The sequence below is a fragment of the Balaenoptera musculus genome, chromosome 6 (assembly GCF_009873245.2).
Source record: "Balaenoptera musculus isolate JJ_BM4_2016_0621 chromosome 6, mBalMus1.pri.v3, whole genome shotgun sequence".
Classification (NCBI taxonomy): domain Eukaryota; kingdom Metazoa; phylum Chordata; class Mammalia; order Artiodactyla; family Balaenopteridae; genus Balaenoptera; species Balaenoptera musculus.
Window position 1 is genome coordinate 115,111,587 of NC_045790.1, and position 22,689 is coordinate 115,134,275.

The window sequence follows — 22,689 nt, forward strand, 5'->3', positions numbered from 1 at the left end:
GTTGATGCTTTGGAACGAGATGGAGGCGATGGTCGTAGACGGTAAACGTACGCAGAGCTGCTGAATCGTGCGCTTTACAGTGGTTAAGTTTATGTTACATTACTTATACCTCCATTTAAAAATTTACGATCAAGGGAATGAGCTCATTGCTGCTCAGGGAGCCACAGGGGTGAGAGCCTCACCGGCCACTAGGGGGCAATCAAGGCCACGCCAGGGACCCTGGACCACCCACGGAGCACCCCGCCCCCCCATCTCCAGTTCGTGATGGGCCTGACCACCCGGAGGCTGGGGGCTTGGGACGGCTGGACTGGTGGGCAGGCTGGCAGGCCTGGGGTGCAGACGTGGACTCAGTTTCCCTCCCTGGCAGAGTGGGTGAGGGCCGGGCGTGTTGGAGCCTGGGGAACGCCTACGTATCCATGGGGAGCCCAGCACAGGCCCTGACCTTCGCCAAGAAGCACCTGGAGATCTCCCAGGAGGTGAGCCGGGCCTGCCCTCCCCTCAGCCCCCAACCCTGGCCTTCGCCAGCGTTGGAGCCCCCCATCCCCGGTGCTGCCCAGCCCCCTCCAGATGGGCCGGTGCCTCTGTGTGCTCTAGGCTCTTTCCTGAATGTCGCCACCTGCTGCGAAGGGGCCCAGCCACCCCGTGACTTCTGAGACCTGACGGCTGCTTGTCTGCTGTAGCCAAGGGGTCGGGAGGGAGGCGTGGGGCCTGTTTTCCGCCCGTAGAGGGTCAGTGTCACCGTCAGTGTCACCTTTCAGCAGCCACCACCGGCTGCTTCTGTCCCCGACGGAAGTGTGCCAGGCTGGGCCATGGAATGCCTCTGCCCGACACCCAGGGTGGAAATACCTGCCAGGGGCACAAAGGCACGGCCGCCCCTGGGGGATCTTCCCCTGGGACCCCTCAACCAGACACCTTCCTGGCGAAGTGGGCCTGTCCACCCAGGACCCTCCTGCTGGGGTCAGGGCAGCCCACGGCTGGGCACTACAGGGTCGGCGCGGGTGAGCCCCGGCTCCCCGGCTCCCGGCTGGTCCCCTCCTCAGCCCCCACCCACCTCTGGGAAGCAGCCCCAGCGGCAGAGCCAGGTCACCTCCCTCCCCAGCGCTCCCCAGACCCGCTACAGACAGCCCCAAGTCCACAGGCGGGCAAGGCCCTTCGGTGTCCCGGTGGAGGTGGGGAGGAGAGCTCGGGTCAGGGGAGGTCCTGGCTTGGAAAGCCCCTATGCCTGGGCTACCAGCGGGACCGGCCCCTGTGTCCCTCTGAGCACAAGCAGGGGCCCTGGAACTCCACGTGGGGTCCCCCCACCTGCCTTTCCCGTGGCTTTGCTCCTGGGTAAGCACGTGGCTTCCCTGCAGCGAGGGTCCTCGCCGGGAGCCTGGCGGGCACGGGGCTGAGAAAGGTGCAGGCTGACTGCCCGCGGGAGGGCCCCACGTGGCACGGCTGGGCTGGGGCGTGAGCGGGGCTCAGGGGCACGCGAGGCTACCCCCCCCGGGACCCCCGCCAGACTCCACCTCTGGGGCGCAGTGGGCCTAGTGCCCTTGGAGACCCGGGGCCGTGACTGCCCCGTGGGAGTCCACAGGGGGCCTCGCAGCCCACTGACCTGGCCCTGCCCGGCTGCAGATCGGGGACCGCAGTGGGGAGCTCACGGCCCGCATGAACGTGGCGCAGCTGCAGCTGGCGTTGGGCCGGCTGTCCAGCCCGGCAGCCGCGGAGAAGCCAGACCTGGCCGGCTACGAGGCCCAAGGTGAGCTCCTGGGCTGCGCGTGGGGTCCCGCTCTCCTGCGGGCTCAGACCTCAGCCTGAGAGGCAGAGGCCTGAGAGGGCAGGGGGGTGGCAGGAGGGCTGCCGGGGTAGAGGGGGTACCGGCTCACGCTGGGGCCCAATGGGCTTCGCCCTCAAACAGGAGACTATTTAACAGAGCTGCCAGCTAAGGGAAGGGGTCCCGCATAAGGTGTTGAGCCCCTGTCCCTGGGGGGTGTCCGCATCTGAGCCCCATCACCAGCTCACTCCAGAGCTCACAGTGGGGTGGGCAAGGACAGGGTGCTGGGGGCAAGTCGGGATCCTGAGATTGGAAGGTGCGGGACACAGCGCGGGCAGAGGGGCTTTCAGGCCAGTCCTTCATGGCTCTGGGGCAGTGAGGCCCTGGGGTCGCCCTGAACCCCCCAGGTTTATCACCAGGGCAGGCACGAGGAGGAGGGGGTCCCTCCCTGCTCCTCCGTAGCCACCCCACTCCTCTGGGGCTGACGACCCCCCTCCAGGCTGGGGGCTGGACCTGGGGGAGGGCTTCTTGTAGGGATGGAGTGGGAGGGGGCTGCTGGCAGGAGGGAGGGGCCAAATCAGCCAGAGGCCGAGGGAGCCGTGAGCCGGGTACGAATCGGCCGAGGCCCGCGGATCAGCCACGGCTGCTGTAATGACCTCCTTCACGGGCTGCTGGTCGCCCTGTACAGGTCAGTGACGCTACCCACACAAGAACAGAACGTTCGCCGCCAAGCAAATAGATCAGTAAATACGGGCGCTGGGGCAGGGGGCCACCCTGAGCTGGCCTCCCGCGCTGCCGGTGGGTACGGGGCAGGCTCTGGGCAGGGAGTTAGCTGCCCCTCCCTCCCTCCCAGCCCACACCGTCCCCAACCCGTGGTTCTCGAGTCCTCGGAGAGTCCAGCCCCAGGCCCCTCATGGCTGTGTTCCCGGGTCGCCCACCTTCCCCAGCCTCCAAAGCCCCCAGGCCCGCCCAGGACGAGGCTGGGAAGCCATCCGACTGTGGTGTCAGGTCTCCGGGGTTCTGTGCTGTAATGCTCGTGGATTTGTGACAATGGCCTGTCCTGGAAGATGGGGGCACCCGTCACCCTCGCTCAGAGGCTGAGACGGAAGGGAGGAAATGGGCTGCCGCGACCCTCAGCCACCCTTGTTTTGGGGGTGCTGTAGCCGGTGGGGATGGGATGGAGTGTGGCCCCCTTCGCTCCCCACCCCGCCCCGGCACGTGCAGGCCAGTGTCTGCCCTTCCGGCCGGGGTTTTCCGAGGGTGGGCAGCTCCGCCCAGAGTCCCTGGCACGCCTGGCCCTGCGAGGCCACCCTCTGGGAACCCCAGCGGCAGGTGGGGGCAGGGCTGAGCCCGATGTCTGGAAAGGCTCCCGCGGAGGCGCGGCCCAGCCCCGGGTTCTCCTGGTGTTTTCCTCCTCCTTCTTTGAGCTGAGGAAAGGGGGGCACAGGGTGGGTGCAGGAACAAGGCAGCGTCTGTCCTCCCCACGCCGGCTCTTCTGCTCTGCCCTGGGCCCAGACCCTTCCCAGCCGGGCCCCAGGAAGCCTCCTCCCACCAGGCTGCCGGCGCCGGGCCGCCAGCAGACGCTGGGAAGAGGCCATCCTCCTGGGAGGACGGTGGCCGGAACGGCCTCCCGAGGCCCGTGGAGGCAGGTCTGGGGGCCCCGGCCCTGGGATGCAGCTGCTGGAGGTGGGCCAGCTCCCTGAGTCTAGGCGGCCCTGGAGAAGAGCCCTGCTCGGAGGAGACCCCCGGTCGGGTGAGCCCGGACGGGCAGGGCCTGTGGAGCGGGCCACGGCAGGGCTTTCTGCAGGGGCGGCATCATTCCTTCATCCGTCCGTTCACTCGTTCTTTCAGGGGCGTGGTGAGCGCGGGTGGTGGGCCGGCCCGGTTTCCAGAAAGCCGGGTGCCTGTCTTCTGGAAACTGTCCCTGGGGGGCGGGGGCGGGGGTGGGGGAGTTGCATATCCAGAGCCTGGCAGTGGGCGGGGGGGGGGGCGAAGGGGGCCAGGTGAGCCCCCAGAGGGCCCTTAACCAGCCCTGGTGGAGGAGCATCTCCAGGGGAGGAGGGAGGCCCTGGGCTGGGTCAGGGAGGCAGGAGGGAGCCGGTGGGTGTGGCCGTTGTGGTGGGCATGGCCTTGCATCACAGGTGTGGCCTGTGGTGGCTGGCACTTCATGCAGCTGGAGGACCCGGAGCCTGGCTGGGTTCAGTCCACGTGTTACCCTCACGGCCCTCGCTGCCCCCACCCCAGCTAAGAGGTCCCAGAGTGAGTCTGGGTGGGCGGGGCACCTCCCTGACACTGCTGCCTGGGTCAGGGTCAGTCCTCCCAGGGTACCTGCTGTGCCCACCCTGCCCACCCCAGGAGGGCACCGGGCGGGGGCTCATGCTGGATGGAGGTCCCGCTGCGCCCCCTTGACATGGCAGCACGGTCAGCGCATAAGATGGGGGAGTCGGCGCTGAGCCCCACGGGGCTGCCTGCTTGTCCCCTCTGGTGGACGTCCCCCTGCCTGCCTACAGGGTGTGGGCTGCCCTGCCCCCCCCACCTGTGCTGCTCCTCAGTCCCTTCCCCCTCTGTGCCCTGCTCAGGGCGTCCTGGGCCCAGAGCAGCAGGAGTCCCTGGACACCACGTCTAGCCACCCTGGGAGGTTGGGATGTTCGTGGAGTGATGTCTGAGCGGCTGCTTAGGCTGCGGGCTCTGGCCCTGGCTCCGCGTGTCCTGGTTGGCAGACCAAGTGGCGACCTAGCTGTGCCTCAGTGTCCCCATCTGGGAAGCAGGCCCACTGGTCATCCTGGGAAGAGCACCTGGCAGCGACAGGGGCACAGCTCGTGTCCCCAGGAGGGCTAAAGATGCAGACACATCGTTGGCCATCTGTGCATTCAGCAAGTGGCCTGCAGCCCACCCGCGTGCCAGGCACCTGTGATGCACAGATCAAGGCTATGGGGCCACAGGGGCCCTCATCTGTCCTTAGATCTGACTCTTCTCCAGCCACTCTCAGCTGAACCCTCTTGGGCTCTCCAGGTGAGCCTGACTTGCTGTAACGCCTGCCCCGTGCAGGCATGCCTACGGCCCCGACTCCCCCTGTCCTGACCCTGGCTCTACCCCTCTGGGCTCTGTGGCCTTGGCCAGGTGGTCACCCTCTCTTGAGCCCCTGTGTCCAAAGTCCTGGGAGGGTGGCCAGGACCTCTTACGCTGGCGACAGCCCGGAAGGGACAGTGCATGAAACTGCCCATGGGGCCTTACACGGTAGGCACTCAGTAAACACTAGCTACTCATTCCACCATCCTTAAAGCACCTACTGTATGCTAAGCCCTGTTCAAGCTCTAGGGCCACAGCAGTGATAAATGATAAATGCGCGGAAAGAGAATCACATGTTACAGGTGCTTGGGGGGCTGGTTAGGAAAGTTGGGTGGGGCAGGCTGTAGCCATAAATACGGCAGCGGGTGGCAGCTCGAGCCCCGTAACAAAATCCCACAGACTGGGCGGCTTGAACCATGGGCATTTATTTCTCACAGTTCTGGGGGCTGGATGTTCAAGAGCGGGGTGCCAGCGTGGCGGGGTTCTGTGAGGGCCTCTTGGTTTACAGATGGGGTGGGTAGGGTGTTGGGAGAAGAGAGCAAAGGAGCTCTCTGGTCTCCTCATGTGGGTACTGATCCCATTGTGAGGGCCCCATCCTCATGACCTCAGCCAACCCTAATCATATCCCCAGGCCCCACCTGCTGTGCCATCACATTGGAGTTTGGGACTTGGACATATGAAATCTGGGAGGATGCAGAATATTCAATCTATAAGCGACATTTGAGTGAAGACTTGAAGGAGTGGAGAGAGAGAGCCCTGAGCCTGAGAAGGAACCGCAGTCCTGGTGGAGGGAACAGCCGTGCAAGGGCCCTGAGGCAGGAGGGATCCCGCCAGGGAGGAGCCGTGGGCCCTTGTGTAAGCCCCACCCTCACAGCAGTGGGGCCTTTGCAGGTCCAGCATCAGAGGAAGATCTAACCCAGATCCTTGGGGCATGTCTCTGGCCCCTGAATGGAGAAGGGACCACAGGGCAAGGCTGGGCAGGGAGGCAGCGGGGCTCGGGGGCTCGGATTCTGGGTCGGCTCTGAAGGTGGAGCCGCCAGGAGTAGGGAGTGGACGTGAGGAGGGAGTCGGGGGCACCAGGCCAGGCAGCTGGAAGCCAGTGGGTTGGGACAGAGTGTGTCGAGACGCCTGGTGGGGACAGAGGATGACGAGGGTGCCGTGCGCCGTCCTTGGGAAGTTTCCAGGCCTGACTCTCGGGCGGGCGGGGCAGGAAGCCAGTGGTGCCTGAATGCCCCCAGTCAGGGCGGGCTCAGCCCAGGGGCCGTTGGAAGCGCTGGGTTCGGAACGCGCTCTCCAGACAGAGGACGCATTTAGCCAGGCCCGGAGGGCCTTCCACCCGCTGTCCACATGGGCCGTGAGGGACCCGCCCTGGAGCCGGGCACGGGCTGCATCTCAGAGGGACCTTTCACGGTGGAGGGGCAGGAGGAGCCGTGCGGGGCCGGGGCCCAGCAGACAGGAGTGAGGCCCCCCGCTGGGGCGGCAGGAGCCGGAGCAGGACTGTTGCAGGCCGGGGGCGGGGTGGGGTAAGGGCCGCCAGGCGAGGGGTCCCCAGTCCTTTGGTTCGGGGCCAGTTCCTTCGTTTCCTCGTTTCCTCTTTAGAGCTGCGTTCCTCGTGCCGCTGGGGGTGGGCGGGGGGACCCCAGCCCCTCTGCTCCTCTGCTTCGAACCGTGGGTGGGCCGTGTGCCCCGAGGCTGCGCCCCTCTGGCTTGGGGCCTGGCAGAAGCCTGCCAGCCAGGGGCTGTTTTCTTGGGGGGCGGGGCAACGGCAGGCCCGCACGACCACCACAGCCAAACGGTGGGACAGGGGGCCGTCAGCTGGCCTAGTCCTGGGGGAACGCTTCTAGGACCTGCCCGGCTGCCACCTGGTCGGGCCGCTGTGGCCACTCCTTCCCCAGCTCCCGGGACAGCGACCGCCGACGCCCCTCTGAGGATCACTGCGTCCCCACCTCGGGCTGGCACGTTTCTCGGCCTTAGGAGGGTAGGGGGACGGGGTGTGGCTTCCTCAGGGCCTGGAGGCCAGGACAGGGAGAAGGGCACGGCTGCCCACGCCAGCCGCTCCAGGCCACCTGCCCAGTTAGTTCTTGTGAAGCTCTGGATGTTTGGTTTGGGCCGGTCTGAACGCCTGACCGCCAGAGCCGGCTCCCTTCTGGGGACCGTGTCCCAGACAGTGGGTGTGGGCCCAGAACCCAGGCCAGGCTTGGGGTCGGGGGCCAGGTGGAGGGCTCCCCGCCCACCCCTCGAGGTCGCTCGCTGTGGCGTGTGCACCTGGCCGCAGCGCGGGGCTGGACAGGGCGGGATCTGGGTCCAGCTCCCCACGCCGCACCGCGGGCATCCACAGAGCAGCTTAGCTTCACGAGCGGAGCCGTGGGCGGCGGGCGGTGGCGGTGGAGACGGAGAGCGAACCATTGCATCCACAGCTGCAGCTCGCTGGGCGCCCGAGACGCACCAGGGGCCGTGAGATGCTTTCCAGCCCCCCTGCGCTGCGGGCAGTGTGTCCGCGGGCACCATTTGACGGGGGCGGGTGGGGCGTGGAGGGGGCTGAGCTCCGCAGGGTGGGTGACCGGTCCAAGGCCAGTGGTGCTGAGACGCGACCCCCAGGGTGTCCACTGGCGCCAGAGGCCTCGGTCACTTTGCCCACTGCGCTTCCTGGCTTTGCCAGGCCCAGCCCTCAGAGGAGAGCCCACTCAGCCCGCCCCCCCGGAGGACCTGGGCTGCCCCGGTGTGGGCACAGGGTGTGGGGAGCAGCTGAGCCAAGGCTGAGGCCCGTGGCTGTATAGACGCAGAAAGGGTATCCAAGGAGAGGGAACAGTGGAAGCAAAGGCGAGCGGGGAAGAGCCGGGCCCAGGACTCGGGAACTGGAGCTAACGGGGGCAGGGCATGGAAGCCAGACCCCACCTGGCCCCTGTGCGGCCAGGCCCACCTGGACGCCTGCGTGCTTGTCCAGTCGGGGGTGCGGCGGTCGTGCAGTCGCCGCGTTGGCCCCCACGTGGGCTGGGAGGTGGGAAGCTCGTGATCCTCGAGGCCCGGGGTCGGCGCCGGCTGACTGGGCCTGCTGCCTTGCAGGGGCCAGGCCCAAGAGGACACAGAGGCTGAGCGCGGAAACCTGGGACCTGCTGCGGCTCCCCCTGGAGCGGGTGAGTGGGGCTCGGGGCGGGCGGCCGGGGCACGTGGGGGCAGGTGGCAGCCAACAACAGCCGCCTACAATTAGAAGCAGAGCGTGGGCAGCGGGATGATGAGGCTGGCGCAGTGTTTGCTGAGCTGCCAGCACCCGCCAGGGTTCCCGTCTGCGTCACTTCCCTGCCAGGGGCGACAGATGTGCCCCGTGTGGCCCAGGACCCTGGACGGGCCACCTGCCCAGAGAGGGCCCCAGGAGACCCCGCAGCGCCGGCGGCTGCTCCCTTCCCGCTCACCATGGTCCCGCCACCCGGGCCCCCGGGTCCTTACGTGTTGCAGACCCCCAGTGTCCTGGCCGGTCCCATTCCTGTCTACTCCCTACTCACTCGGACTCTGCTCCGGGGGAAGCAGAGCTGTTATGGGTGGAGCAGCGGGGGCCTGACAAACCCCAGACAGGTTTGGGGGCCCCGGGGCCGCTCTGTACCTGCCAGGGTGGGTGCTGTGTGGCCCAGGAGCAGTGGCCTGACCTCTCGGAGCCTCCAGTCCCTCCAGTGTACACTGGGTTCAGTTGTGGACAGCCACGGGGACCCACTGGGGGGACAAGGCTCAGGGCCGCCCACGGTCACCCATCGCTTAGTGTGGGCAGGTGGATGTGTGGGGTGGTCAGAGCCCCTCCAGGCCCCGCCCCGCCTCCCCCTGCCCCCAGGCTGCCGGCAGCTCCCCGTCTTCCTCGGGCCCCTGAGCACCTCCGTGTGGGCCAGTGGAACGGGGCTGACTGCATCTGCTCAGCCCCTCTTGGGGTCCTGGGATGGGGAGCGTTGGCGGCCCGGCCCCCTCCCACGCCCGGCCTTCCTCCCCCTCCCCAGGAGCAGAATGGAGACAGCCACCCCGCGGGGGACTGGCGGGGGCCGGGCAGGGACCTGCTCCCCCTCCCCGTGAGGAGCAGGAAGTACCAGGAAGGGCCGGACGCTGCTGAGAGGAGGCCCCGGGAGGGTGGCCACTCCCCACTGGACAGCGCGGACGTCCGGGTGCAGGTGCCTCGTACGGTAGGCGACTTCTCCCCGGGGGCCCACGGGGAGCCGCGAGGGGCTCCACTGCCCATCCTGCACAGCCCACCTGGAGGCCGGGCCGGGCCTCTCCAGGGAGCTGAGGTCATGGCCCTGTGCTGTCCCCTGGGACCTGGTGGGCACAGGGCCTGCTGAAAGCCCGGGGCACCCCGGGCAGGGACAGGGTTTACTCATCAGCCGGACGGGAGGCCTCGTGCTGGTGGTGGTGGGGCAACAGGCAGCCCAGGAAGGGTCTGCAGGACAGCTTGGGGGGTGCGGCTCAGGTCCTCGGGCCCAGCCAGCAGCCTCGTCCTGGGGACACAGTGTACAGAGGCAGACAGACAGCCGGGGTCTGGTGGACAGATGGGTGGACCAGTGATCGAGTAGACGGACGGGGGGCTGGAGGGACGGACCTGGTCTCTTGCTGCCTGGCAGGTGTCCCACTGTGCCCGGGAGCCTGGCTGGCTTCTCCAGGCTCTCAGGAGCGGGTCAGGTACGGGGGGCACAGAGGGGCACATGCCCGGCCACGCCCAGGTTCAGAGGTCAGCCTGGAGCCCCCCATGCACAGAACACCTGCGTCCAAACCTCCGAGAGTTACTCTAAAAATAGTTCCCTCCAAGGGTTTAATCAGCACCTTCCCCGCCTCTGAGGGGCGTGGGTGCCGTGCTGGGCGTTCTTAGCCCCAAATGACTGCTTTGCACCCGTCTTCCCGTGAGCCTGGGGCAGCCTCCGCTGACCCCATTTGACCCCAGCCCCACTGGATGGGCCAGAGGATGGCCAGAGTCTGTGTCCGCGGAGTGGGGTGAGCGGGGGAGGGCACAGGGGCCTGGGGAAGGGGACGGGGTCCCTGCTTGGGGCAGGAGGCCCCGTCAGGCCCCTCCCCGACCCCGAGCCCAGGCAGTGCAAGGGCCCAGGCAGTGCAAGGGTGTTGCCACCAGCACAGCGGGGGCTGCGGGATCTGAGGAGGGTGGCTGGGTGTGGTCTGAGGGCCCGAGAACTTGTCCTGGGGCCGGGCATGGGGAGCAGGGCTGGGCCGGCCCCAAAGGTCAGGGGGAGTCTTGGAGTCGGCCCAGCCAGAGAGGGCCTGGGCAGGGAAGGACCCCTGCCAGGGCACTGGGGAGCCACAGCGGGCTCTGGAGTAGGAAGGGCCTGCCCAGGGCCGAGCAGAGGCCTGGCCTGTGCTCATGGCCCCCACCGCCCGGCTTCACCCAGCACCATACTTACCAGGTGACGGCGGTGTCCGTACCCACACCCCGTTGTTTATGCTGTGAAACGGGGACTGAGCGAGGGGGGCAGCGCCTGCACCCCGGCTGCCTAGGCCCCCCCACCCCACCCTGCCCCGCAGCAGGGAGCGCGCAAAGAGAGACTTGTCTCTCTGATTCTCTCGCATCCCCAAGCCACACCAGCCTCCCCGCACGAGGGCTGTTTTGGAAGCCTTCCCAAAGAGGCAACCGAGGCAAAGCTGTACATCCCCCCCCTCCCATCTGGGGGCCTCAGAGCCTTGGGCCCCAGAGGCAGGGCCTGGGGAGGTGAGCCAGGCCCCCCAGACGCACTGCGGCTGCCACAGGCAGAGACCAGCACTGCGAGATCGCTTGCCCGTCCCATCTGTTAGTTCTGGCCCAGCCGTGTCCCTGTAACTGCAGTTCCAGGACCTCTTCTACCAAATAGATGGCAGTCAAGGCTCAGGCTTGTCACGTGTGCCTTGTTTACAGCAGCCCTAAGGGGGAAACCGTGGCTCAGCGTACGAAGGAAATGGCTCGAGGGCGTTCAGCTAGGAATGGTAGGGCTGGGGTTCCTAGGCCAGGGTCAGCTCCTGGCACCCACAGGTTGGCCCCCGTAGAGAGCACGTCAAGGTTTCCGGCCATGGTGGTGTCTTGGTGTCTTTGGAGAAAGTTCCTACGACAGGGTTCTGAGCCTGGCCCCAGCTGGAGGCCTGGACCCCGATGGTGGGCTGAGCCCGCGTGCCCCCCCGGGCACCTGACAGGAGGCGGCCTCAGAGGGCCAGTCCCAGGCTGCTGGTGGTGGCCCTCTGTCCCCAGGGCTGTAATGGAAGGGCCGGCAGCTCTGAACCCGCTGTAGAAGGAGCAGGGCAGAGGGGGCCCTAAGAGGGGCCTCTGGTGTCCTTGTCCTGTCCTCACCTCTCTTGCCGGGACTACCCAGATGCCTTGGGTGGTCGGCTCCTGCTGGCTCCAGGGCCGGGCTGACGCTGACTCCGCGACCTGCCAGAGCAGGAAAGGGACACCCAGGCGGCAGCAGGAGGCCAGGGAGGGCACTGTGGCCAAGGGGCTTTGGTCTGGGGCCAGGCAGAGGCCAAGGGGGCTAGTGTGTGGTGATGTGGCTCTGCAGGGGGTGAGGGTGTCAGGCCACGCGTCCATCGAGGCCCAGAACGGGAAAGGACACCGATCCGTCCGGCTCCTCTCCGGGCTGGGCAGGAGGCCGGGGCTGCTGTCAGAGAGAAAGTGCTCCCCAGACAGGTTTCATCCCCTCGCCCTGCTGCTGGGACTGCCCACAGGCTCTGTGCTCAGGGAAATCCATCTCCGAGTGTTTACAGAGAGTGTGTGTGTGTGTGTGTGTGTGTGTGTGTGTGTGTGTGTGTGTGCGCGCGCGCGCGCAGTGCGGGTGGGCGGGGACGGGGAGTGGCGCTCGCCCTGGGTCCTATTTAAGCATCAAGCTAATAGGGCCTGCGGGTCTCTGCGGTGAGGCAGCACCGGGCACTGCAGGCAGGGCAGTGGCACAGGGGCCTTGGCGTCCTGCCTGGGCTCCACGTGGCCCAGCACCCAAATCCACCTGGCTGCCGGCGGGCAGGGCTGCGGATCCGCGTGGGTGGGGGGTCCCTAACACGGCCGGAGGCTCACGGCCTGTCGGAGCTGGACTCGGGCGGCAGGGCGCTCCTCCTGGGGGGCCGGGGCGGGTGGACGGTCAGCCGGCGGGCAAGCAGTCAGCTCCCCGGCAGCCTCGCCCGGGCCACTTCAGTGGGGGTGAGTCCCGTGTGTTGATCCGTACTCACCTGCCTTCGCACGTCCCCATCCTGGGCGGCTCGGGAGCCGGGGCAGCCGCAGCCCCGAGGAGCTGGCCAGGCCGGCTGGAGGGGACAGCCGGGCCTGGCGGATGGAGAGTTTGCGCAACCAGGGCTGGCTCCTTCTTCCCGGGGAGAAGATGGGCTGAAACCCCTGCGGTGGGGCTGGAGTGAGCCTCAAGGAGTTCTGACCTCCGGGCGGAGGGAGCCCGAGTCAGGCAGAGGAGAGGGGAGGGAACATGGGGTGGCCTCCAGGTCCCCTGAACGTGTCCTACTGGGATGCAGGCCGCTGTCCTGAGCGAGGGGCGTGGGCCTCCCCCTGCACCCGTGGTCCCAGGTCAGCAGTGCCCTGCATGAGGGGGCGCCCGCCCTTCACAGGTGGCCCCGGGCTCGGGGAGGGTGAGAGCTGCCAGGCCCCGGGCCAGTCCCAGGTCTCAGGCTGGGGTGGCTCTGGCGCAGCGCCTCGGGAGCCTGTCTGGACAACCGTGGCGGAGCCCTCAGCCCAGCCCTGGCCACAGTGGTGATGGCGCCATGAGAGGCCTACAGCAAATCCCCTTCTCCCTCAGGTGCCTCTCTTGAGCCCGAGTTGCAGCCCAGGGGAGGCTGGAGGAGTGTTGGGGACACATGTGTCCAGTGGAGTGGGACCCCCGGGTCCCACCTTTCCTGGGAGGGGCCTGGCTCCACTCACCTGGCCCACGGTTCACCTGGGAGAGCCCGGCTGGGGCCAGACGCTGGGCCGGGGGCGGGAGCAACGGCTGCCCCTGCAGTGGGGACGGTGCTGCGCTCACCCCACACCTGGCGGAGCCGGGGGCCCCCCAGCCTGCGAGCAGAGCCCACGAGCGCCTGGGGGAGGCACCTGTACGTAGACCCCACCGGTTCATGGGTTGACGCTGGTCCCCAGCCACTCTCTGCCGGGCTTGCAGGTCCCCAGGAGGCCCCGACTAGGTGCAGCCCCCTGGCCAAGGCCCCTGTGGGCCCCTCAGCACCGGCTCTGCCTTCCCTGCAGGTTTCCTGGGCACCACAGGAGAGCAGAGCCCTCAGGGGTGGATTTTGAACCCCCGGCTCCGGCCTTGGCTCTGGGCCTGCCCTGGCCAGGCAGGGGGTGGGGAGGTGCGACCCAAGAGCCTGAGCCCGGTGGGGTCTCCTCCGAGCTGCCACCTGCCGGCACAGGTCGGTGGGCCCGCCCGCTCGGCTGCCCCTCCCTGCCCACGTCGGCCAGCGGGTCCTCCCGGCCTTCGGATGCCTTGCTGCCCCACGGCCTGAGCCCCGCTCTAAGCCCTCACTGTGCTCTGGGAGCCCAGGCTGGGCCAGCTTCCTGGGCCCCAGTCTCCTCTGTGGAACGGGTTGGTGATCGGTTGTCGGGAGCTCTGGGGGTCACGCATTTCAGACAGGGCTCTGAGCAACAAGGCGGCCGCCAGCCAGCCAGCCAAGAGATGGACAGGCCAGGGCTGGGCAGGGGGCACCAGCTTCCGAGGGGGGAGGGGGTGGGGTGCCAATTAGCACCCAAAGTGTCCTCTGGAAGCCACTCCATCCAGCCGTCAGCCCGCAGGGCCCTGGACCAGGCTTGGTGAGGCTGGCGCCGGGGGTGGTCCTGCTCTGGTCCTGCCCTTTGGGCAGCCCCTGAGAGACCATGCCCTCCATGGAGGTGTGAACTGAGGCCGGTGGCAGTGGGCTTGCCCAAGGCCACCCTGCCAGTTGGGACTCAGCCTGACCCAGTGACCTGGTCTCACCCTATCCCACCCACTGCCTCAGAACTGCGGCCCCTCCCCCCATCCTGACCCAGCAGTGGGACTTGCCCGGGTCAGCTGGCTTACCCCAAGGTCAGCCCTCCCCGTTGCCCAGGCTGCACACTTAATGTAACTTTTTTAAAAAATTTTATTTAATTTTATTTTTTTGGCTGCGTTGGGTCTTCGTTGCTGCACGTGAGCTTCTCTCTAGTTGCGGCGAGCGGGCTTCTCATTGCGGTGGCTTCTCTTGTTGTGGAGCACGGGCTCTAGGCACGTGGGCTTCAGTAGTTGTGGCACGCGGGCTCAGCAGCTGTGGCTCGCGGGCTCTAGAGCGCAGGCTCAGTAGTTGTGGTGCACGGGCTTAGTTGCTCCGCGGCATGTGGGATCTTCCCGGACCAGGGCTTGAACCCGTGTCCCCTGCACTGGCAGGCGGATTCTCAACCACTGCGCCACCAGGGAAGCCCCCAGGCTGCACACTTATGCTCACTGAGGGCAGCTTCCAGAGCCCCTGTGGTCCAACCACCAACCCAGGGCCCCCAGCCTGGCGTCCTGGCTCTCCCCAGCCACCCAGAGCAGACCCTGGCCCACCACACTCCCACCTCGGCCAGCACGTGGAGGGAGGGGCTGGGGGATGAGAGCACTGTCTCTGTAGCCTGGCCCCCACACATCTGCTATCCTCCGGGGACCTTATAAAACTGTCCAAACCCCACAAGGGGTGGGACTGGGAACACAGAAGCCCTCACCTCCCCAGTTCGGGCTCCTTGCCTTTGGTGGTATGACCTGACATTGCTGGCACCTCTGGGTCCACCATCACCGCTGCCAGGGCCCTGGCACCGGCCACTTCCAGTGTGCCTAACGAGCTGCCAAGGGCCTAGTCACTCACTCACTCGTTTATTCGTTTAGCAGACACTGGTGAGTGCTGTGCTGGGTGCTGGGGCTCCAGAGCTGCACAGGCACGGGTGGCACTCGCTGCAGGGGGCTGACACAAGTGCCCAGTAGGGGCCCCCGGGGGACACCAGGGAGGAGAGAAGGGAGGGCGGTGGTGGTGCTGGGAGCCGGAGGGGCGGGTGGGGGAGGAGGGTCCTGACCTCGGCCCAAGCCGAGCAGCCACTCAGCTGTGTCCGGGGGTCTGTGAGGGGCTGGTGACCACAGCAGGGCCACCTGTGGCTGGCCCAGAGCCAGCACTGACTGCCCGTCCCGCCCCCCAGAGCATCCCCCGGGCCCCATCCTCCGACGAGGAGTGCTTCTTTGACCTGCTGAGCAAGTTCCAGAGCAGCCGCATGGATGACCAGCGCTGTCCCCTGGAGGAGGGTCAGCCCGCGGCTGCTGAAGCCACGGCCGCCCCCACCCTGGAGGAGAGGATTGGTGAGCCCGCGGGGGCCGGGGCTGGTCCCCTCCCTCCGCTGCAGTGTTCCGAGGGCGGGGCAGACCAGCTGCGAAGTGTCCCCTGTCACCGTGAGCCCCATGTCCCCGCCTTGCCCAAAGCTGCATCCCGGGAAACGTGTAATCATCCCACCCTCCGGAACACACCGTGTCAGGGCGCAGCGGTCCCGGAGCGGGTGTGGGAAGCCAGGCTCTCTCCTCCGTCACCCCCTGGAGGCCCTCAAGGCGGGCGTCGGGCCCACGGCAGGAGCGGCTGAGAGCAGCTGGGGTCTGGGGTCGGCAGAGAGGCTGCTGGGGGCTCCGGGGGCACAGTGGGCTAGGTCCCTGCCTCCCCGGGCCTGACCCCCTGTGCCCCGCAGCCCAGCCCTCGCTGACGGCCTCCCCCCAGACCGAGGAGTTCTTCGACCTCATCGCCAGCTCCCAGAGCCGCCGCCTGGACGACCAGCGGGCCAGCGTGGGCAGCCTGCCCGGGCTGCGCATCACCCCTAACAATCTGGGCCACCTGCGTGGTGACGGGGACCCCCAGGAACCGGGGGACGAGTTCTTCAACATGCTCATCAAGTGCCAGGTGGGCCTGCAGCCCGGGGCGGCCGGGGGCTCCGCCACCCTCGTCCCGCCTGTCCCCCAGCCCCTCGGCCCCGGTTAGCTCAGGGCCCCTCCCCGGGAGGCTCCACGCAGGCCGGCCTGGGCCCTGGGTCCTCCGTCTCAGGGTGCGTCATGGGGGACTGGACCCCAGGCTGGCTCGGCCGGTGTCTCTGAGTGCCCGTGGGTGCTCAGACCCATGGGCCGCCTCCTGGGCCCCCTGAGTAGGTCACCCCAGGACATCCTCAGGCGGGCCCCTCCCTACGGTGTAGGAGCCTGGAGCCGGGCGCGTCACCAGGTATTCCTCCAGCCTTCCACATCCGGATGGAGAAAACCGAGGGCCAGGCGGCACCCCCAGAGCACAGAGGGCAGGAGGGGTCTGGCCGATGCCATGGGGTGCAGCCGCCCACCAGTCTGGGCGGGGCAGAACTGCAGGTGGGGTTTCAGGGTCAGGAAACCCTCAGTGAAATGGCTGGGGAGGGGGCAGCCTCACAGCCCCCGTGCAGGAAGCTGGAAAGTTTCCAGCTGTGACATTGCTTCCCACAGAGGAGAGGAAAGTGCATCTCCGGGCCAGTCCGAGAAGCCTCAAAACCAGCCCCTACCGAGAGCCCCGCCCACACGCACGCACGCTCCACAGGCTCCGCCCATACGCACGCACGCTCCACAGGCTCCGCCCACACGCACGCACGCTCCACAGGCTCCGCCGGCTCCCGGCCCTTCCGCTCCAGACCCTGCAGAGAGGTCCAGCACCCGCTCGGCCCCCTGACCCGCTGGGGCCCTGGGGCGCTCGGCACCACCAGCTCCGGGAGCTGCGGCCCCGCCCTGTCCCTGGGGCTCGTGAACACACCACGGTCTGGTGGCCTTAGGAGCAGGCCTGAGAGGCCACTCCAGCAGCTCGCCCGCCGGGTAGGCCGTTCGCAGGATCAGGGCTCCCAGCTGTGCCCTGGAGCTGAGTCCCAGGGAGGCCCTCCTGAGCTGGCACTGCCGTCGAGGTGTCCCCGGGGCCTCTGAGCGCCGGGCCCAGGCGCTGGGCTGGGCCCTCCAAGGCCTGGGGAGGCGAGGCCGCCGACCCGCGTGTCCATGTCTGCGCAGTCCTCCAGGATCGACGACCAGCGCTGCCCGCCGCCGGACGTGCTGCCCCGCGGCCCCACCATGCCCGACGAGGACTTCTTCAGCCTCATCCAGAGGGTCCAGGCCAAGCGGATGGACGAGCAGCGGGTGGACCTCGCCGGGAGCCCGGAGGAGGTGGGCGGACCCCCCGAGCCCCGGCAGCAGTGCCAGCCCGGCGCCAGCTAAGGCCTCGCACCCACAGCTGGGCCCGCCCCACCCCCCGCTCCTGGACCGGGGCGGCGGCCGGGGGGAGCTCCCAAATGTCCAGGATGTCCACAGTCCTCCCTCAGAAGCCAAATCCTCCCGAGGCCACAGCTGAGGGCAGGCTCTGAGCCACCCAGCCCTTCTCACTGAGCCGGACGCTGGGCACGCGGCCCCCGTGCCGTCCCCTCCCCAGGGCAGCAGGCTCGGGCCAGGGCCCACTCCGGTCCTGCGCCGGCCCCTCGAGGTACGCAGCTTCCTGCAGGCCTGCCCCGCCCAGCCCTGCCGTCGCCCCGCCCCTGCCCCAGGCCGGGCCTCCAGCATGTCGGCCCCGAAGCCCGGTGCTGTCCAGACCTCCACGCTCTCTCCCTGACCCCCGCCCGGCCAAATGTGAAAACCCCGCTGACCCCCAACCCCCAAAGGTGTCTCTGAAGCCTCTTCTCTGGGGCCACCAGCGGCACGGGCGTTTCTGTCCTCCTGAAGCTGGCCCAGCTGTGCTCGCCCGAGTCCGGCCTCACCCCTGGGGAGGGCCCCCTCCCGGCCCCTCCCAGCCCCTCCCAGCCCCTCTCCCCTCCCTCCTACCGGGCCTGGAGGAGGAGGAGGAGGGGGAGGCCAGTCCCGGAAAGCCTGGGGCCTGACCAGGCAGTGGAGGCAGTGCCCCCTACGTGGGGTCCCCGGGCCCTGGCACTTTAGTCCCCAGCCCCACCAGGCACGTGGTCCTGAGCCGGCAGGGCGGGGAGGGAAGGGAGTGAGCTCCACATTCCTCAACTCCAAGCCCAGGAGCCCAGGAACTGAGCCGGCCCGGTTCTGGGAATACCAGCCGGTAGGGGTCTGCACCCTGACCATGCCAGGGTGGGCGGCAGGTGCGAGGGCTCCAGCTCTGTGGCCGTGGCGAGCACCCAGCCCTCAACCCCACCGCGGGGTGAGATGACATCACGCCTTCTCCCGTGGGGTGAGTCGGCCCTCGGGATTGGGCAGGAGACAGGCCCCCGGGGAGACCGTGGCCGGTGCCCTCGCCCAGACCCCCCGTGTCAGCCCGCCTACTGCAGGGCCCACCTCCAACTCTCCTGGAGCGTTCCTGGGTCGAGGCGCAGCCCCACGGCCCCCAGGCGGCCCTTCTCTTGCGTGGCGCCTCACCCAGCCCCACGGTCCCGCTCTCTGAGCGTGGGGAGGCCGCCGGGCCCCCGCCCCTCGGTACAGCCCGGGGCGCTCTGGGCGGAGGGGCCCCCGAGGGCGAGGGTAGGGCGGCAGGTGTGGGGGCAGAGGCCAGAGCACAGGCTCCTGCTTGGCCGCCCCACACACCCGAATGTACGTGCGTATTTATTGCTCACACGTGTGTTTGCCATGTTGTCAAGGGGTCCTTTCCAACCCAAGAGGTACATTTGTTCTGTTTTTCCCGAAAAAAATAAAGTCTGCCAAGCGAATGCTGTTGTGTCAGGATGAGGGCTGGCGGAGGTGCTGGTGCTTTCGGAGGCCCAGTGACTCCCTCACCTGGGTGAGCAAACCTACACCGTGCCAAGGGCCTGGGGCTGGGGAGCAGCGCCCTCCTGCCCCGCCAGGCTGCCCCTGCTCCCGCCCACCCCCACACATGGGCTCGGTCCCTGCTGCGTTTATGGGTGGGGGCGGGGCTAGGGCTCAGAGGGGTGAGGCGGCAGTCCCAGGGACACACAGCCAGTGAGGGTGCTGGTGTAGGAGCCCAAGTGTCCTCCAAAGCCCAGCCTCAGCCCTGAGCCCCACGCTCCCCTCCCAGAGGAGCTGTGGTGCCGTGACGAGGCTGCTGGAAGGCGTGGAGTGCAGTGTGGGGCAGCCTCCAAGCGGGGCACAGGGAACCCCAGGCCTCCCTACCGAGCCTGCCGTCTTGCAGCCTTTCTTGGGTGAGGTGAAGAAAAGGGAGGGTGGGTGAGAACAAGGCCTATACGGGGAAGGGTAGAGCCCCCACCCCCCACCCCAGAGAGTTCTCAGTGCTCCGGGAAGCAAATATCGGCGGGGCGCCGTGCCTCTCAGCGGCTCACAGCCAGGCCAGGACGCTAAAGGCTCTGAGAAGTCCTGCAGGAAGAAGTTTGTTTTGATGTCTTCGAACCCAGCGTTGCCTATCAAGCTGTCCTCAGAAGACTTCGCTTGGGGACATGCTGTCACAGGATCACAGGAGGTTGGCCCAGATACCCTAATTTGACCATTTGGAGAGAGTCCTGGCCGGGGATGAGGGAGGGAAGATAGTTGGGGGGTGGTGGAAAGAGCCAGGGGCACCTTGAGAAGGGACTGGAGATGGATGGCGGCTGGGCGGGGGCCACGTGGGGAGGCACCAGGGTCGGTCAGGAGGCAGGGGAGGAAAAGTGGGCAGGAGCGTTTCCTGTGGTTTCTGTGGGAAGCAACAGTGAGGCAGGGCCAGCAGGCCTGCTCGGCTGGTGAGAAGGTCTTCAGTGGCTCTGGGTGGAGGGGCTGCCCGAGTTGTCCGGAACCTGCCCTGGGTGCACTCGCCCTACCATGTCCAGGAACTGACCAGCTCTCCAGGATCAGAGGGCCCAGACGTCAAAACGTCAGAAAGCAGACAATAAAAAGATGTGGCGAGCACCCATGTCCAAATTGCCCACGGGAGGAGGGCTTGGCCTGGGTGGCCCTCCTGGGTCCGCTCTGCATTCTGAGAGTCCGGTCAGCTCCCTGGGCCTCCCCACACCTGGTTCCAACCCTGTGGCGGCAGCGAGGCCCCGCTGCTCTGGCATTTCAAGGCCAGCGGGTCCCTCGGGGCCTCCACGGAGGAGCAGGCCCGGGGCTGGCTCGTCCTCCGTGACTGACTCCGCAAATGTCACAGGAGGCTCTGGGCAGGATAATAGGGGGTTGTTCACCACGGGGAGAACGGGGTATTCGAGTTGGAGCACGAGCTGCCAGCGCCTGGAGAACAATGCCGAGGCCCGTGCTGACGGGGGTGGCCGTCAGGAGCTCGGATCCTGCGGGGACCCTGTGAGATTGTGGCTGGTGATTAATGTTGAAGGTCACACAGCCCAGAACACTTCTGGAAATAAACATGCTTTCATAAAGACAGGAACATCCTGAGAAGGCGGTCAAACGAGGTTGGGAGACAAACTGCACAGCCCCGGGGAGGGGGACACTGCACGGGGCAGGCGGCCCACCACCAGGCACACAGCAGCCCAGCCCCCACTCCGCTGGCCGCCTGGCCCGCCTGCAGCCACGGGGAGCAGCCCAGCCTGCTGACTTGGCTTGGCCAGTGGCCAAGGGTCAGGGCTGAGGTTGGCACCGGCTCACCAGTGCCATCCAGGGGGCATCGAGGGGACGGCAGGTGGCACAGAGGGATCTGCGGGGCCTGATTGGCCGGAGGGGCAGGACCCACGGCGGGGCTTGGGTGCGCTGATCCCACTCCCAGGAAGAACAGCGGCTAACTGGTCATCAAGATCGGGGCCCTGGGACTTCCCTGACCATCAGTGGTTAAGACTCGCCGCCTCCGGTGCAGGGGTCACGGGTTTGATCCCTGGTTGGGGAACTAAGATCCCACGTGCCGTGTGGCATGGCAAAAAAAAAAGAAAGATCGGGGCCCTGACACTTGGGGTTGGGGCGGTGCTGAGCCACCCCGTGCCCGTCCTGAGTCCCATCTTTCCACTTATACTCCTGACAAGGTGGCACCGTGAGCATCTTCATCTGCAGACAGGAAGACAAAGGCTCAGAGGGGCAAAGTGACCTGCCCGAGGCCACACAGCCACAGCCAGGAGGGGCTCAGACTCCACGTCCAGCCCCTTCCCACTCAGACACGGCCAGCAGCCACAGAAGGCCCTGGCCTGCAGCCCGGAGGGGGGGTTTCTTGTGAGTCACTCTGACTCCAATAGCAGGGATGATAGGAGAGCCCCAGGTCCCAGCATCTGCAAGTGATGGCTGTTTATTGATAGAAACAGGCAAGTCCAGAGTGGCTCAGGGCCGGAGCACCCTTCTTGAAGGCAGAAGGCGGGTCAGCTGGCCTCTGTCTTGCCAGAGTGCCTGGGATCCTGGTCCTCAGCCCCTTCCATAGCAGTGGTGGATTTGGGGGTCCCCGCAGCCTCTAAAACGAGTTCCAGGGCCCCCTCGCCAGCTACTCGGTGTACCTTCTCCCCTCTGGCCGCCAGGATTTCTTCAATATTCCTGAGAAAGAGGGAAGTGCCATGACACTCCAGGCCCCGAAGCTGTCCTGCATCTTGGTCCCTCGAGGGCACCCCAGGCCAGTCTCGAGCACATGAGACCCTGTGCTGGTGTGGCATCAGGGCCATGCAGCCGGGAGGCTCCTGACCACTGCCCCCCACTGCTCTCCACAAGGTGGTGAGGCTGACCCTGCAGCCCCAGGGCCCTGACCACTGCACCTCACCGCCCACCCCCCCAAGTCTGGTGCAGTCAACCAGCCAGTGTCAGCACAGGACAAGAAAGCTGCATGCTAGGATCCCTGCCCCATAGCAGGCACTCAGGAAGGAGTGCCTACAAGGGTGAAGGAACCACAGAGTGAAAGGCAAGCTGTTGCTTTTAAGAGTCAACCTAGTCTGACACCCTCATTTTAGGGCAGGCCCGTGGCCCTGACAGGTAACCAGGTCCTACCTGCCCCCAGAGGCTGTCAGTGAGGGCAGAAGTCAGGCAGTGAAGCAGGCCGGAAGGAGCTGATCTAGGGTGGAAGATTTAGCAAATAAAAACATGTTCCAATCTTGGGCATACTTTTACTAAAAAGTTACTTGTGTTTTACCTGAATTTCAAATTTAACTACACCTCTTGTGTTGATAAGGAAGCTGGGCTGGAGATGTGGGCTCTGTAATCCTCATTAGAAGGACGGTACCCCAGGGAGGTTGCGTGGGCTCCAGACTCAGGATGGACCAGGCCAGCACTGGAATATAGACCTCTGTCCCCAACCCTTCCCAGGGAGCCTCACCTCTTCCCATCCAGGTCCGAGAACCAGCCCAGGTTGTCGGCGATGATGTGGTGGTTCTGGCAGCCAGGGCAAGTCACAATGACCACACCCTGGTGATAGGCGAGCTTGGAGATGCGCTTGGAGGACCTGGTCCCACAGACCTGGTGGAGACTGGAAGGTGAAGCCCTGCTCCCGCCCCCGCCTTTCCCAGAAGGACCCGCCCCCCCGTGATTGCCCCTCCCCCCGAATTAGCCACACCCCTCCGCATGCCCCCGCCCTCTCCCAGAAGGATACCCCCCCCCGAGTGATAGCCCCACCCCTCTCCTGGAAAACCCCGCCTCCCGAGGACAACCCCATCCTTCTTTGCCGTCCCGCAGCGCCGTCCAGCGCCAAGTGCAGGTGTGGGCCCGGGCCCGGCCCCGCCCCCGCCACGTGCCCACCTTGCAGGTGTAGACGAGCTGGTAGTGCGCCGGCCCGGGTCCCGGCTCGGAGCTCAAGCGCCGCCAGCCACAACCCCAGGCCCGCCTTCTCCCCACGGCCTCCAGGCGGGCCCCGCGCCCCCACAGCCACCTCAGGCCGGGCGCCCGGGGCCGCGCGCAGCTCAACAGTATCGGCAAGAGGCCCAGCGCCGCCCGCACCATGCCGCCCGCCTGCCGCCCCGCTCAGCCGAGACCGCCCCGCCCCGCGGAGGCCACACCGCCGCCGTCTCGGAAGCAGGCACGCGATGGAAGCGGCCCTACTCGGCTTCCGTCCCGGCGGCGGGCCGCGCTCTGCTGCCCCCTGGCGGCAGGCATTGCGCGCTGGCCGGCGCG

The 22,689-nt window shown here is 67.2% G+C and overlaps 2 protein-coding genes across 5 annotated transcripts in view; one reads left to right on the top strand and one right to left on the bottom strand.

Annotated features, from left to right (window-relative positions):
- The window catches only part of GPSM1 (G protein signaling modulator 1), a 30,582-nt gene extending 12,154 nt beyond the window's left edge, over positions 1-18,428 (top strand). For all 3 annotated transcript variants that reach the window (XM_036856069.1, XM_036856071.1, XM_036856070.1), the window contains 7 exons: positions 368-476; positions 1,618-1,741; positions 7,889-7,959; positions 8,806-8,985; positions 14,937-15,093; positions 15,471-15,679; positions 16,786-18,428. In XM_036856069.1, coding sequence (XP_036711964.1) covers positions 368-476; positions 1,618-1,741; positions 7,889-7,959; positions 8,806-8,985; positions 14,937-15,093; positions 15,471-15,679; positions 16,786-16,989 — 1,054 coding nt within the window. In that variant the 3' untranslated portion in view covers positions 16,990-18,428. The remainder of the gene's footprint in view (positions 1-367; positions 477-1,617; positions 1,742-7,888; positions 7,960-8,805; positions 8,986-14,936; positions 15,094-15,470; positions 15,680-16,785) is intronic.
- Positions 18,429-20,864: 2,436 nt separating this feature from the next.
- DNLZ (DNL-type zinc finger) lies at positions 20,865-22,634 on the bottom strand. 2 transcript variants are annotated; one of them, XM_036855475.1, is made up of 4 exons: positions 22,318-22,634; positions 21,899-22,038; positions 21,574-21,637; positions 21,003-21,129 (listed from the first exon to the last, which is right to left on the bottom strand). In XM_036855475.1, the coding sequence occupies exons 1-4, from the start codon at positions 22,516-22,518 to the stop codon at positions 21,121-21,123; spliced, it is 414 nt and encodes a 137-aa protein (XP_036711370.1). In that variant the 5' UTR covers positions 22,519-22,634; the 3' UTR covers positions 21,003-21,120. The 2 variants fall into 2 exon arrangements, with proteins under 2 accessions (XP_036711369.1, XP_036711370.1); XM_036855474.1 differs by lacking the exon at positions 21,574-21,637 and having other exon boundaries at positions 20,865-21,129; positions 22,318-22,591.
- Positions 22,635-22,689: the final 55 nt, after the last annotated feature.